General features: G+C 44.9%; 1 protein-coding gene across 1 annotated transcript; it reads left to right on the top strand.

The window, feature by feature from the left end:
* Positions 1-4,122: 4,122 nt before the first annotated feature.
* On the top strand, positions 4,123-10,099 carry LOC129333115 (kelch-like protein 12). Its single transcript, XM_054984531.1, has 4 exons — positions 4,123-4,201; positions 4,773-4,851; positions 5,308-5,529; positions 8,576-10,099. Exons 1-4 carry the CDS (start codon positions 4,123-4,125, stop codon positions 10,077-10,079), a joined length of 1,884 nt encoding a protein of 627 aa, XP_054840506.1. The 3' UTR covers positions 10,080-10,099.
* The last annotated feature ends 6,491 nt before the right edge of the window (positions 10,100-16,590 follow it).

Below are 16,590 nucleotides of genomic sequence, written 5' to 3'. Positions count from 1 at the left end.
CTAAAGTGGCACACCTGGGAGAAACTGCATCCATGGCAAAAGGGATGGTAATCTGTTTTAACAATGGTAAGTATCTCCTCAACTGGCCTTAAAAATCTTTCCAAACACCCATCAGGTCTTGGTGGAGGCAATCCTCTCTCCAGCTACTGCTCTTAAATCTCCAGGAATTTCCCAAGCCACAGCTGGTATCCCTAATAAGGCTGTCAACCTCCAGGCGATGCCTGGAAATTTCCTGAAATTACAACTGGCCTCCGAACTGCAGAGATCAGTTCCCCGGGAGAAAACGGCTGCTTTGGAGGGTCGACTCTACGGCATCATTCCCTACTGAGGTCCCTCCATTCTCCAAACCCTGCCCTCACCAGGATCCACCTCCAAAATTTCCAGGAATTTCCTAGACTGGAATTGGAAACTCTATACCTTCAACCATTCTAAAAGACAGTTCCGAAATCAAGATGAAAGTAAGGTAACGACTTGCAGAAATGTTACTTATTCGCATGAAATGGGGGTCTTCTAAAAGGGAATTTAGACCAATTTAATGCAGAACACGAAACCGAATGGAGGGGTGTTCCCTCCTCTCCTTTTAATCAGTTTTCTTGAAATCCATAAAGCACAGCCAGCCCCGTAAGAGCATGAACCGTTACCTTCTCATCTCTGCAACTTCATGCTTCAGGCCTCTGCTTACCCAGTTGGCATTTCCTTGCTGACTGAGAGCTGGCCAGACGCTGGCTGATTGCCTACACTACAGTACGGCATGTGTGACGATCCATAATTTCTGAGCTGAGCAGCAGGGTGAAATGTATTCTGCTGACTGCATAGAGCATCGACTGTGTGGAAGGCAATTAAAAACACCAGCAACAAAGTGAACTATGACAACAGGAGAAGAAACTCACCTCTGCGACATCAGACTTTCAATCGATTTAAAGGCTGTTCTTGGCCCCAGAAAACCTGGGATCTGTGATGCTATGAGAGCAACTGGGGGATCTCTAGCAGAGAATTCTAAGCTCTTGCCATGCTAGAATTCCCAGGATTCTTTGGTGCAAGCCATAACCATGAAACAGGCATAAGATGACTAAAAATGTCGATCTGCGCAGTGAAGCAAAATTATAATCTGAATGAATGCATTATTTGATACTATATCCATAGAGCATACTCCTGTTCTCCATAACCAGAGGACAGAGTGAGTGTGTTCTCGTTGTGCTTGGAATACAGCAGTGCTTCTGCTCATCTCATAGTAGGTTTGCCAGGCCATGCTTGGTAATCAGCAGGAGCAAGGAGGTGGGGACTCAGGGAACACTGATGTCACATATGCCATGTTGTCACTTCCATGGAAAACCAGAAGTTATGTCATGTTGGCCTAGGAATTGTCAGAAACTCCATGTTAAAACCATGGAAATTCCAGCAATTCCTAGAACTATGAGACATCACTTTCTCATATTCCCCAGAAGTTTGGGTTGCTAGCCTCCAGGTGGTGGTGGGAGAGCTCCCAGAATTAGAGCTGTTGTCCAGGAGACTCACCTCTCAAATTCTATTTTTCTCTGTAGCCCTGATCCCAAGTTACAGCAAATGCACATACAAGCCAGGTACACTGTACACTTAATTGTGTTGAAGGATGCTCACATTGTGTTGAAGGATGCTCACATTACAGTCAACACCTGTACAGCTGAACAAGTTATTGAAACCTCACATTTATCCCAAGTTCTGGTCCCCAGTTTCATTTGTAAATACACATGCATCATCTCTTTCTTACAAACAGGTACACGTATGTGTATGCATATTGTAAATGCATTCACTGCAATATGTGAACAGGGTGTTGCACTGACGTTTGAGCATTGATGTTTCCCTACTTTGATTTCCCACCCCCTGTTTGTTGAATAAACCCTTCTTGTATTTTAAATTCTATTTGTGAAAGGTTAAAGGTTGCTAGAAGGTAAGGTTGCCAACTCTAGGTAGGGAAATCCCTGGAGATATGGGGGCAGGGCATGGGGAGGTCAGAGTTTGGGGAGAGAGCTCAGCAAAGATGTGATGCCATAAAGCCCATCTTCCAAAGCTGCCGTTTTCTTCCAGGAGAACTGATCTCTGAAATCTGGAAATAATTCCAGGAGAACATAGGTCCTACCTGGAGGTTGGCAAACCTGTGGGTTTCTTTTAAACTTGTATGTTTTCTTTCTGTTACCTGTTGGTAATTCCTCCCCTACCTCCAGCTAGGAGAAATGGAAGCTAGAGGGCCACAAATATTGCTGTTTTCTCTCCTCCCCACATCTACTTAGCAACCCACGCCACAAAACTTCTTTCCTCAACTGGGATGGTGGAAGAGATGGGGTTCCAGCTGTGGGATTTGTGTTCACGGGTTTCAACAGGGGCAGCTCTTCCCAAAAGGCACAGATCTTCGTTTGGCATATGAGAACAAGAACAAAATGGAGCCCTAGAAGACCAAACTAGAATTTCCTTAATCACATGTCATGAGGATGACGAGAATCTCATTTTAACTGAAAAGGGGGTGCCTGGGTGAGCATCGCTCTGCCCTCCCTGCACTCAGGACCCACTTGGTCTAGCCTCTCTCCTTGCACACTTTACATTCAGTCAGTCTCGGTGCTGCTGATACCAAAGTTTGCTCAGGGAGAGAAACTGCGGGGAGTTGGGGGGGGGGGTTCTGAAGACGTCCATCCGTCTCCTTTTGCAAGCAGCCATTTTCAAGGCAGCCTGCTTTAAAAAAAAAAAAAGTACCAGCATTTCTCATTTGATGCAATGCCGTTGGTAACAGCTGTCATTTATTATGACATCTGATCTTAATGATTTCCAAGTCCATGGCCAGCTTTTACAGGAATCATGATCGGAAGCAAAAGAAACAAGCAACATCAGAGCTCCATAGCTGGGCAAAGCTTTGAGTTTGCTTTAGAAATACAGATTCTAAATAATGTAGCATAAGTCAATTTTTAGACTTTTGTGCAGTTGCTAACCCCTTGCTTAGAATAAAAAATAAGAGTGCCCTCAAGTCATAATTGACTGATGGCAACCCCTGGTGGGGTTTTCATGGCAAGAGACTAACAGAGGTGGTTTGCCATTGCCTGCTTCTGCAATGCTGGTCTTCACTGGAGGTCTCCCATTCAATTATTAACCAAGGCCAACCCTACTTAGCTTCTGGGATCTAACAAGATCAAGTTCTCCTGGACTATACAGGTCAGGGAAATAGACAGTGCCTGCCTCTTTAAGAGCCATCCATTGGCAGTTGGAACAGTTAGAACTAAGCAAGATGCCAACACATCATTATGTCCCTCTGAGCTTCTTGTTATGAAAGATTAGAAAAGACTGAGGACCACCACGCCCCACCTGCACCCAGGACAGAGGTTGGCAGAGAGATATGGGGAACAAAGTTTGGGGGAGCTGCACTTGAGGAGAGGGAAATACTGGGAGAAAATGCGAGGTTATATAGAATCCAGTATCAATAGCACCATGGGAAAAGAAGTGGGGAGGCAGCAGTATACTTGTTGGAAAATTGTATCATCCTTTTCTCCATTTACTAAATTGTTTTTATAGAATTGTAACAAGCCTGAAACATGTAAATTTAGCTCTACAAATATTGTCGTTGTGTTTCAAACCAAAGCATTCTCACTTTCCACTCTGAAGTGCAAATGTTAAAATTCAAAGACTGAAAATGAATAAATATTAATTATTTGGGTGAGAAACTCCAAAACTCAGCTGTCAATTAGATCCCAATGACAACATTTTCCAGTTTGAGCACCCATGTTCATAGGAATATAAGAAAAACCCTTCTGGATCGGACCATTGGGCCAGAATCCTTTTTCCCACAATGGCCAACCAGCGCCCCCAAAGACCCATAAGCAGGGCCACAAATGTGCAAATCTCTTTTTACTGCTGTCCCCCAATATGTTGTGTTCAGAAATATGTTGGGGTTCTGAACCATTACTCTAACTGATGAAGTTCAAATTCCAGAAAGCAAGCCCCAGAATGTCATTTTCGAACAAATTCATGGCCTGGACTTTTTACAATTTCAAGACAGATTTTGAACAAGGATAAAAGGTTTTCAAGCCATATCCCCCTCCTCTCCCCCCCCACCCCGCAGATGACTATGATGAACCTGAGCCTATTTTGGTACTGAAGATCATGGATTCCCAGAGGGACAGCGACGAAGAGGATGGCACTGAAAAAACTCTTCAGTCTCATGAAACGTATTTATGTCAAGGTGAGTCTTAAGATGACCAAGACTAATGAATTTGGGAGTCTTATACGTTACTCTCTGAGGTCAGGAAGAAATTTTCCTCCGGACCAGATTGGCTGGGTGTTGCCTTCCTCTGGGTGTAGAGTAGGGGTCACTGGAGGAAGGAGGGTGGGGGAATTTTCTGATTCGTGCAGGGGATCAAACTAGATCATAGAATCATAGAGTTGGAAGGGGCCATACAGACCATCTAGTCCAACCCCCTGCCCAGTGCAGGATCAGCCTAAAACATCTCTGACAAATATTCATCCAGCCTCTTCTTGAAAACTGTCAGTGAGGGGGAGCTTACCCTCAAGATGACCCTTGGGGCTGTTTTCCACCTCTATGTTTTTATTTTTTCTGTTTCTATGATAACAGCTGATTTTTACTTTATAGAGTTGGATCCACCAGTCCTGTCCTCACTAGCAGAGATGCCTTCCTCCAGAAGGACCTTCTCTCTGACATACTGCAAGAGGGGAAGACTCCTTCCATCTGAGGAAGGCATCTCCAATCGAGGAACGGCTCCACGGCATCCAACCCATTATGTGCTTTTTTGCAGGCTTGAAACAGCTATACCAGGCCCAACAACTCTGTGATGTCACCTTGCAGGTTGAAGGAAAGAGCTTTCCTTGTCATCAGTGAGTTTTTATTCCTCCTGTATACATGGGAGTCCCGTGGAGCAGAGTGGTAAGCTGCAGTACTGAAGCCCAAGCTCTGCTCATGACCTGAGTCCTGGGGGGAGGACAGATCACAGAATTAAGCTCTGCACTCCAACCTAGACATGTTTGTATGGCTGCATGCGAATCCCTGTAAGTGTACAATTCTCTGCATGCAAATGGGAACCCGGTTGCGCCTAGAGTGCAGCGGCTGCGTCAATACAGATGTGCATGTTCAGATCAATGTGTGCCGGTTAGGGATGGAGCCTGGTGCTGTGATGGCACACATACATGAAGCAACCTTGTAACAGGGGAAGGGGGGAGACCTCTATGCCGTCCTGCCCTCCTTTGAGGAAAGACAAGGTACAAATGTGGTAGATAATATTCTTCTTCCCTTTCTCGGACCTTTGACTCGAGGGTTCTTCTTGTTAAATCCAGGATGCTGTTAGCTTCTGTCAGTCCTTATTTCAGAGATATCTTCATCCATTCCAATGGGCTGCCTAAAGAGTTCCAGCTTGAAGGCATGGCTTCCTCCACTCTTCACAACCTCCTGAATTACCTCTACACAGAAGAGCTCTTCCTCACGCAACAGACTGCCCAGGATCTGTTCTCAGCAGCTGGCAAACTCCAGATCCTTCCCCTGAAAGAAATAGCTGGAAGGTAATGCCGGAGGAGCTCCTTAAGACTGCGCGCTTCTCTTAAGCGGCAACTGTTTAGTAAACTCTCAAACTCCCAGAATGTGAATATTTCTGAATATTCAAGTGCTTCCAAATCCATGCATTTATGATGAAATGAGGAGCGGGGATGCTTATAGATAAGGATATAGGAGGGAAACTTCTCCTTTATTCACAGATTCTGTGTTCATGTTCTTCCCAACAAACATATTTCATAAAGTTGTTCATTTATCTTAAATTCAATCCCCTAAATAGCTCTTGTAGCTTAAAGCTGAAAACTTAGTCCTTTAAGTAATTCCCATTTGTAAATTGAATCTTGTACTTCTGCCTCTTTTCCGGGTTTCATCTTCCACTTGAACAATATTATCTTTTGGTAAATTCTTGTTGTACATAACTGGAGTTGACTCTGTATTCCATGTTTATTGTTAACTCTTCTGATTGCTTCTTTAAAATTTCTGCCAATACAGGTAGGCTACCAAGTATTACTCCGTGACCAATTACCTAAACTAAATAACGTAGCTAAACTACAAACTAACAAAAATGAAAAACAAACTTTTCAATGGCATAATTGAGCGAGCCGCTATTATGCACTTTAGGGCCAAGCTACAAGTGACGAATGACACTTGAACGGCAAGTGGATTGAGTGGAGTGCAAGTGAACAGGGAGAAATACACTTGCCGTTCAAGTGTCATTTGTCACTTGTAGCTTCGCCCTTAGAGGCTGTGATTTTCTGACTTGCTGCTTTATTTATTGAGATTGTACATACATTTGAATTGTGGTCTTTGTAACTGCTTTGAGGAAGGGGCATCCGGAAACGGGAATCTCTTGCTGGCGAACCTGTCAGCAGTTGTCCTTGAAATATTATTGTCATAAATTGATGTGTTGTGGGGTAATTTTTGTACCTCTATATGTTTATTGCAAGTCTTGAAGTATTTACACTACTGCTAGACCCTTAGTGGTCTTTTTTGAATTGTTCACGCCTTCTTTGATACCATACTAAATTGTCTTTGCCTGCGTGCAATGTAAATAATTCTGTTTACTCTGGAAGCAAGTGTTGCTGGGAGAATTGTGTGTTCTTCCCTTCTTCGGTCGGGAAGGAACATATTGTTCACCAGTAATTGGAGCTTGGATAGCTAACTGCTGCATGTAGAGTAATGTGAAGAAGTTTAATAAAGTTTGTTTTTCATTTTTGTTACATTGTAGTTTAGCTATGTTATTTAGTTTAGTTAGTTGGTCACGGAGTAATACTTGGTAGGATAGCTGTTGCCATGTCTCTCTCAACTGTTTGTCCTCCAGGTAGGGGCTGGAGATCTCCTGGAATTACAACTGATCTCCAGCCAACAAAGATCAGTTCCCCTGGTGAAAATGGATGCCTTAGAAGGTGGGGTCTATGGCATTAAACCCCACTGAGGTCTCTCTCCACCCCCCGAGCCCCACCCACTCCAGGTTCCACCCCCAAATCTCCAGGTATTTTTCCAAGTGCAAGTAGGCAACCATACTATTTCCCCACCCCCACAACGTAACTCACTGCCAAATTTGGATCCCAGGTAGGAAACTATCTTTTTACCATACCTCATGTGGGAGGGAACAATTGCAATAACAGGTGGGTGGGGAACAGTTGAGCACTCAGGGCCAAGCTAAAAGCGACGAATGACACTTGCCTGGCAAGTGAACAGACTCACGTGTATTCCTCCCTGTTCACTTGCACTCCACTTGCACTCCACTTTATCAAGTGGAGAGCAAGTGAATGGCAAGTAAACAGGGAGGAACACACGTGAGTCTGTTCACTTGCCAGACAAGTGTCATTCATCACTTGTAGCTTGGCCCTCATTCTTGTTATGAAGTGTTGGGAACCCTTTATACCTGTTTCTAGTTCCCATTCCCAAAGAGGAAGTTTTCCCAGCAGAATATTGTATAGTTTTCCATGTAAATGCTATCATGAAGTAAACTTTGATCTTCTGTCCATGTATATAATATAGATTCATGACTGGTTTATTAACACTGATAGTTCTATTATTTCTCTCTATGTGCACATTAACATGGCACAAAAAACGTTAATAACATCAGTACCATAACATTTCATGAATGTATTTTTTTTAACTAAAGAGCAATGACAACTAGGGTTAGAAATCATAGAAAGACAGAGCTGGAAGAGTCCCCAAGGGTCATCTAGTCTAACCTCCCCTACACAATGCAGGAAATTCACAGCAACCCCATTCCCAACTCTTCCAGTGACCCCTGATCAATGCATAGAGGAAAGCAAAAAATCTCCAGGATCCCTGGCCAATCTGGCCTGGAGGAAAATCAGAAACCTAGCATCTAAACAAATTAAATTTCCCTTTAAAATAACAGGAAACGGGGATTTGCTGCCATCTCAGATTACCTACAGAGGTGTTTCACACAGGGGCAATCTTAGCCAATAGACAGCAGGGGCAGCTGCCACCGGCCCCATGTTTGTGGAGGAGGGGGGTCAAACAACCTACAGCTCCACCCCCTTAAAGGAGTGGGAGAAGAGTGGGCTCCTGCTGCAACTTACACTTGCCCTGTCTGGGGCTCTGGCAGTGGTAGCTCCTGCCCACCTCACATGGGGGAAGGGCCACTCCTTGCTCGGCTCTATGGGGTGGGGTGGCTGGAGTGGTGGACACAGTGATTCTGGGGCACTCCAGAATCACTAAGGCCACCCCTGAGATGAACTTACATCTCAGGTGGAAATAACTTCTATCTTCATCTGAGGATCTTCATGGGAGGAATCAGTGAGCTGTGTGTCTTTTCTCTGGTTTGACAGCCAGTTTGTTATACTGGCTAAGAGCAGCAGGACTCTAATCTGGAGAGCCAGTTTTGATTCCCCACTCCTCCGCTTGAAGCCAGCTGGGTGACCTTGGGTCAGTCACAGCTCTCTCAGAGCCCTCTCAGCCCCACCCACCTCACAGGGTGATTGTCATGAGGATAATAATAGTCAACTGATCTAAGTGGGCCTCAAGTTGTCCTGAAGGGCAGTACATAAATCAAATGTTATTATGTTGTTCTGTCAGGTTTCTTGAGAAAGACGTCACCATGAAGAACTGCCTCAGTCTTTATTGCCTGGCTCAGGAACACGGTCACCAATCTCTGCTCCAAGCCACCTCAGACTACATCTACCAACACTTTGGGCTCCTCTCTAAGAAAGATGTCTTCCTCAGCTTAGAATACAATGCACTGCTCAGCCTTGTCTGCTCTGACAACCTGGAAGTGGCCTCCGAGTTGACTGTCTACCAAGCCATTCGCAGCTGGGTGGAGTTTGCAGCCTCTACACGCCTCCCACTATTTAAGGAGCTGCTGGGACATGTCCGCTTCCCCCTGCTCACTCCAGCAGAGGTCACGGAAGTCCAAGCAGATGTCTCAGAATATTACAAGCACGTGCATCTGAGGTGGAAGGAGTTGGATGGAGCTGGGAGGCTTCAAGAGAGCAGGGGTCTCAGGAAGGGCATGTACGATGACTGTTTTGTCTGTGTGGAACTCCATGAAAACTGGATCCATAATGGAGATAGCCTGGTCTCATACCTTCACTCTTTTGACCCACAGACAGAGAAGTGGGAGAAGTTGCCACCATTGCAATATCTAAGTTATTGTGGATGTGCCTCCTTGGACTGTAAACTGTACCTGTCGGGAGGCCAGAGAGGGGAATGCACTTTCGTGGATAGCCTGTACGAGTATAGTTCTTTGACTGGCCAGTGGACTCAGCTTCCACAGATGTCCACACCCCGGGCAGTGCATCCCTTTCTAGCTTGTAACAAGAAGCTCTACGCTCTAGGAGGCTGCAATGATAAGGGCCCGATTACTTCCGCCGAGGCCTTCAGTGTGAACCAGAGCACATGGTCTCCCATCTCTAACCTGCCCCTCGCTTTGATGTACCCTGCTTCCACTGTCCTCAAGAATAAGCTTTACCTCATAGGAGGCAAATCTTCCAGGAGCTTTCGGGGCCTTCTTATCTATGACACACAGACTGATCGGTGGAATGAGGTTCTCATTGAGTTTGCATGCTACGGAGCGGCTGCCGTTTCCGTCGAAACAGGGATATTTGTTATTGGTGGGTACACAGAAGAAAGGGGCAGTTTCCTGGCTCATGGTGCGGCGGCTGCTGAGGAGATCCCTTTCATCACCAAAGGGGGCTTTTATCTCCATGAAGATGGCAGAGTTAACTGGGAAGTCACCATCCCAGAGCTGCCAGTAGCCTTGACTTTCGCTTGTGCCGTAGAGCAGCAAGAAAAGGTTTACCTGTTCGCTGGCAAAGACGATAATCATCCAAGTAACGCTTGTTACAGCTGGCTGCCACAGGACACCAGCTGGACTCAATGCCCAGAAGAAATCCCCACTACCAACGAGGGGAGGATTTTCAGCTGCACAGTCCTGAAGAGGCCCCAAAAGCCAATCCGGGTCCTTCTGCGTGAGACGTCAGCAGCCTCAACAGTCGTTGGGGTGGATGATACCAAAAAAGTCCAGTCGGGTTCCTCCGCTAGGGAGGGCTGCAGCTTTAACTGCTGCTGGGGTGGACAATGATTCTAAAGGGTCCGTCTGACTATCAATGAAACCCCATAACAATGATCCTGAAATGTGTCTGCCCTTTGCCTCCAGATTCTTTTTTATTTCTTTGCCGCTGTCCTTGAAATAAGGAGCTATTTGGGACGGACATGATCCCACTAAGTATCGCTCCATGTTGTCGGCCTCACTGCTAGCTACAAAATGATTACGTCTGTCCTGGATTAAAAGCCTCAGAATCTCCTCTAATGCCTGGCCGTTTTCTCCTTCATCTTATTTCAGATAGAAGTTCTTTCTTTATTACACTTCTACCCAGGGCTTTTTTCCGGCAGGAACACAGTAAAAATGGTCACATGGCCAGTGGCCCCGCCCCCTGATCTCCAGACAGAGGGGTGTTTAGATTGCCCTGCATGCCACTGAGCGGCACAGAGGGCAATCTAAACTCCCCTCTGTCTGGAGATCAGGGGGCGGGGCCACCGGCCATGTGACCATTTTCACCAATTTAAACTTTAAAAAACTTCCCCCTTGTTCCAGCTGACCCAAAGTGATGTCACTGTGTGGTCCTGAGTTCCATCACTGAGTTATCAGGAATAAGTGTGCGTCCCCCCACCCTCAAAAAAAAAGTGGTTGATCGAGAGCTGGGTTTCAGGGATACCAAAAAAAATCAGTATTCCTGAGATCCAGGTAAGAGTCTCTAATCCAGTTCAGCAAGATTAGAGAATCCTGGGTTTATCTGCCCATTATTCCCTATGGGGAAAATTATCCAGGTAGCATGTATTTTTCAAGAACACCAAATTTACAGCGAACCTGCTCCTGACTCCACAAAAAAACCCCCCAAGTTTCAGGAACATTGAACCCCAGGGTCCAGTTCTATGGGCCTCTGAACAAGGTGCCCTCAGCCACTCTCTATTGTTTCCTATGGTGGGAAACATTGTCAACTTGTTCTCAGGCAGAAGCACAAGGGGGGAGGCAGCCTCTGGCCAAAGGGACAGTCCCAAATGCAAGCTCAACCCTGGAAATGACCAACAGAACCGAACTGAAGCCACACCACCGCCACCAAAATGCCCTCTAAACAAAGTGCCCCCAGCCACTCTTCTTTGTTTCCTATGGTTCATTATCCAACGTGTGCGGAATCAGCCAGTGTTGCAAGCCCAACGCAATGAGTGTCATTAACCAAGCAGAACCCAGGGCCAATGGGGGAACACCAAAGAACAGAACCAAGCAAGCATTCACCTAATCCACCGGTGCCACATGGCACCAGAACCCCCAAGCACAAGGCAATGACAAGCAAACACAGTGGTAACTTAGTATAAGATGGATCCGTCTTGGCCTCTGGAAGTGAGAGGAAGGGGTAATTTGGGGAAAGCCAAGTTCTCCCCCCTCTAGTCTCAGCAGTGAGCTCTGCAGCCTACAGCCGCCCTTCATCACTGGCTACACCTGAACCCTTCCGAATTCCTACACAAACCTCTTAAGGGGAAAACTCTGTTAGTCCCAATACGCTAAAAATTAATTTTGTGCATGTTTGTTCACAAGCACAATACACTGGCGTTGTATTAAAAATAAAGATCAATTGATGGTTGGATCCCATAGAACATCTCTACTGACAGAAGGGATGGACTTTCTCACCTCCCCCTCTGGCTGCTGGTGGAGCTGCCCCTTAAAATTCTGGTCCTGAGAAACAGGGGACCCTCCCAAAACAGCATGAACAGAGAGTTGGGGGTCTAAAGCAGGAGAGGGGATAAGCCAAAATAACTCCATCCTTCCATTAATAGAAATATACAGTAGAATTCAAGCCATGGGGTAGATTTTTATCACCATATCTGTCTACAGCCATACAAAGCCTTCCGACTAACAATTCCTATGTTGATGGATCTCTAAAGGTTTGTAATCCAGAAAGCAGCCACTGAGAATGGCTCTCTCTGTTGTCTTCACTATTCTTATTTTATGCATGCAGGTTATTCCCAAGAGATTTCCCCGAGGTGACCAAAGAATGCAGCTTTAAAAATCATTAAATCGGCAACGGGGTTCATTGTCATATCCTGCACATTTACTCAAGGGTTTGTAGGTTTATGCAGCAGTAGCATCGGGGAGAAGTTGTCAGTAAAAAATGGGCAGCCCCTGAGATTTGATGCCCCTGCATTTTTTCAGGGGAAAGACCAAAGGAAATGCAGGAGGTAAAGCCATGTAAGGGGCATTATCGGCCTAAGAACTAAAGAAATGGAGTGTGAAGTTAAGTGATCGAGACTGCTGTGGCCCAGGGGACAATAACAGCCAGGTAAGTGGTGAGAGAGTGGAGAAATTGCAGCTGATGGCTGCTGCAGGCAAAGTTGCTTGCAACAAATACAATCAGCTGCAATGGGATGATACCTACAGGAACTGGCACACCGTCAATTCCATCAGCAATTCAGCAAGTACTGGGAATACCTGGTAGAAATCAGTACAGGGAATACAGCAAGTGTTCAAATCTGTTCAGAAGGCACCAAAGTTGCCAACGTGTTGCCAATCATGTGACACGACTAGCAAAACGCCGGCCATTAAAATGGGTAAGAAGGAAGTGAGGAACAAGCCTGAATATTGCAGGGTCTCCAGAGTGAGTTGCAATTTGTTTCTATGTGTGTTGTGTGTCATCAAGTCGCCTCCGACATATGGCGACCTTATGAAGGAAAGACCTCCAAAATGTCCTGTCATTAACAGATTTGCTCAGATCCTGCAAACTGGAGGGCGTGGCTTCTTTTATTGAGTCAAACCATCTCATTTTAGGTCTTCCTTTTTTCCTACTGTCTTCCACTTTTCCTAGCATTATTGACTTCCAGAGAATCTTGTCTTCTCATGATGTGACCAAAGTACAATAGCCTCAGTTTTGTCGTTTTAGTTTCTAGGGAGAATTCAGGCTTGATTTGATCTAGTACCCACTTATTGATCTTTTTATAATAATAACAACATTTGATTTAAAGTTGCCCTTTAGGAAACTTCATACCCACTCAAAGTGGTTTACAAAGTATGTTATTATTATCCCAACAATAATCACCATGAAAAGTGGATGGGACTGAGAGAGCTCCTAGAAGCTGTGACTGACCCAAAGTCACCCAACTGGCTTCAAGTGGAGGAGTGGGGAATTAAACCCAGTTCTCCACATTAGAGACAAGCGCTCTTAACCACTATACCAAACTGGCTTTTTGGCCATCCATGGTATCCGCAAAACTCTCTTCTAGCACCACCTTTCAAATGAATCAATTTTCTTCCTGTCAGCTTTCTTCACCATCCCACTTACACATCCAAATTTATCTCTATGCACTCTGCAAATATAGATGCATTGCAATCCCAAACAACGGGTGCTACAAAATACCAAATAATAGCAATGTATTTTCTCCCAAACCCGAAGTGGGAATGATAAGCATTCAGTTATTTAATCAAATTAAGGGATGTGGTCCAGGACACATTTTGGATGGAACCTAAACCTGCCCTTATCCCTGGTGATTCCAGGTTTTTGGGATTAGTAGGTTATGCTCTTTCTCAGTAATTTTACGACACTTATACTTCATTCATTTTGATCCATTGAACCTAAAAAGAAACACGGAGAGTCAAGTCCCATCTAACTGATGTATATTCATAGACGCAAAGCTGGCATCACAGCCTAATGCATCCCTAGAGCCCTGAAACAAGCCATGCATTGGGGCCATATTTAGCAATGGCAAATATTTCGATTGTTAGCAACCAGGTGTTAGACGAATCTTGATATAGGATTACATTTATGGCAGCGAAGCCTTGCCATAACCAGTGTGTGAGTTTGAGAGGAGCCAGACACAGCTGGAGAATAAGAGAAAGGCTCAGGAAAAAGTGGGGATGAGGTTAAGATTTATCTTGGGATGAAGTGGGATCTGAGGCTAGAAAAGGGGAAGAAAGGGACTAGGGGTTAGAAGAACTGTGCATGGCAGAGAGAGAGAGAGAGGACACAATAGGAAAAGCATGAAAGGACATTTTCCCGCAGTCTTTTAAAGGAGAGGATATGAATAATGTATGCATAAATGTTTTATCATCCAGAATCCATGGCACAGACAACTAGTACATTCAAACATCTTCTGAGCCACCTTTTCATGGACCTCAAAGCTACCTAAACATCGTCCCTTTCCAAACATCCTTAAAGGGACGGCCCACACACCAAATGCTGGTGGCTTTTCCCCTTGACTCCAGATGTATCCATTTTCAAAACGGTTGCAGGCTGTTTGTCTTCCGTTTCTTCCGGTACCTTTTTGGGACCACAGGGAAACTTAGCTGCCAGAAAAGACACTGAAAAAACAGAAGCCCAACTGCCTGCAACTATTTTGAAAACAGACGTCTAGAGTCAAGAGGAAAAGCCACTACTGTTCAGTGAGTGGCCCGTTCCTTTAAGGATGTCTGTCCTCTCTGTTGTTCATTTCTTAAGAGTTTCATTTTCAAAACTTCGGAACTGTTATCATTTGCTGTTCCTTTGTTGAGTAAAAAATGAAAATCAGATCAAGGAAGACACTTTGCCCAGCACATCCAGTAAAATGCGTTACAGTTGTCTGAGTGTGTGTGTGTGTTTTAAAAAAAAATGTTTGCAAGTGCGTGGTAATCTCTGGGATGGTTGGCCACAGGTGGTAGATGAGCTTGTTTACATATAGATGTTCCCTGAAAAGATTCATAATTGAACAAAATTGCAATCATAATGTCAGGGAAGGAAGCTGGGAGTCGGTTTTGTTTTCCGAACAAAACGTGTTGAGGTTGATTGCGAGGCAACAGCTGGGTCCTCTAAAGTTCTCACCACACCTGGCATGTTTTATAAAGCCCACTGTCTCTGCCACTGTGTAAAATTTCTTGGCGAGTATGGTGGAAGATTAAACTAATTCAGAGCTCGCTAAGTCACAAAATCAATCATCTTAACAAGGCCTCTCTTTTGTTCACATTTGTGGTGGAAGAGAGTCAATAAAACCCTGACAAGATTGGATATCTTGACTCTCCTTCTCTCAATCCATAACTGGCAGCAAAGTCTAGGCACCTTAAGGGGGGCTAAACCATAAGGGTGAAACAACTAGCAAGGGGAAAGGAACACTAAGGACTAGAGTACATTTTTCTGCAAACCTGGGCCATTTCCACATGTCTTACCAGCCTGCGGAACATCACATGAAAGACCCGGAAGATAGCATCTTCTCACGCAAAATCACAAAACTCCCGGATAACAGCGTCTTCCTGGCGCGATTTTGCACGAGAAGACGCTGGCCATTTCCACACGGCTCCTCGCTGCTCATAACAACCCAGATGATCGTGCAAAAAATGCGGAAGATCGCATTTTCTTGCGCGAGAAAACGCGATCTTCTGCGTTTTTTGCACGATCTTCCAGGTTGTTACGAGCAGTGGGGAAGCGTGTGGAAACGGCCGCTGTCTTCCAGGTCTTTCACACGATGTTCCACAGGCAAGTAAGACGTGTGGAAATGGCCCTGATTTGTCAAAAATCATAAAAACTTAGGGTCTGATTACGTTACCTTAGCTTTGAAGGTTACATCCAGAAAATCTTGTTGGTCTCTGAAGTGCCACTAGACTCAAATCTTGCTGTTCTACTGTGGACTAGAATGGCTATTTACCTGAGACTATCTTCATAACTTTGTGTCCTCCTGTATTTACAATTCCCAGCATCTGACAGCTCTGAGCACAGGTTTTCACAGATACTTAACACAATGATTAGATAACCTTTTGAAAAACTTAAAGGTGAAGTGTTTCTTTGTGTCAGCGAGAAACTGCTTGCTGCATTTAAAAACCTTGTTGAGAGGAGGGGGAGAAAAGACCATTTTTGAACCTTTCTTTTTTTAAAAAAAAGGTCAAATAGATGCCATTTCACTTCCTCTGTATCTTCATTTAAAAGTAATACTGATCTTAAAAAGAGGATCATATGGCTATTGCTTTAACGTTATCGTAAGTAATCAGCTGATATACAGGGAAGTGTCATCTTGTCATAAAGAGAAATTGCTTTTTTGAAGTGGAAATGAGGATATGTTTACATGAGACTTCTGACACGTGAAGAACACATGTCGGGAGATGCAATGTTAGCCAGTAAGGGGAGTTTAAAAAGACAGATCCAGAGGCAGGGCAAAGGCTTTGCTAAACACTGGAGCAGTGTGGAGAGGCCGTGAAATGCCAGAAAGGAAACTTCAGCCCATTATAATTTCTCCAACTTTGGCATTGGATGGGGGAATTTTGAGGCTGGACATGTAGGGAAAGCAGGCAGAAGAGGAGAAGCATTGGGGAATGGAGGGGGGAGATGTGATTTCCCTTCTCTTGCGAGTTCTCATGGGGGCCTCTTTGTTTGTTTTTAAGCTACTTTGGGAGGCCCATTTCATCATCATGAAAAAAAATCCTATGAGATACGTTATACTGAGACAGATTGACCTGCTCCCTCCCACAACCACTCAATGAGTTTTCTGGCCAGGCGGGTCTTGATTTGTACTCAGACTTCTCTGGGCCAAGTTCAACCCTCACGCTTCTAGTCTGTGTTGCTGCTTTGCCTGAAGAGCAATAT

The sequence above is a fragment of the Eublepharis macularius genome, chromosome 7, assembly GCF_028583425.1.
Source record: "Eublepharis macularius isolate TG4126 chromosome 7, MPM_Emac_v1.0, whole genome shotgun sequence".
NCBI classification, from domain to species: domain Eukaryota; kingdom Metazoa; phylum Chordata; class Lepidosauria; order Squamata; family Eublepharidae; genus Eublepharis; species Eublepharis macularius.
Note: the sequence above shows the minus strand (reverse complement) of the source record. Positions and strands in the feature narration are given on the sequence as shown.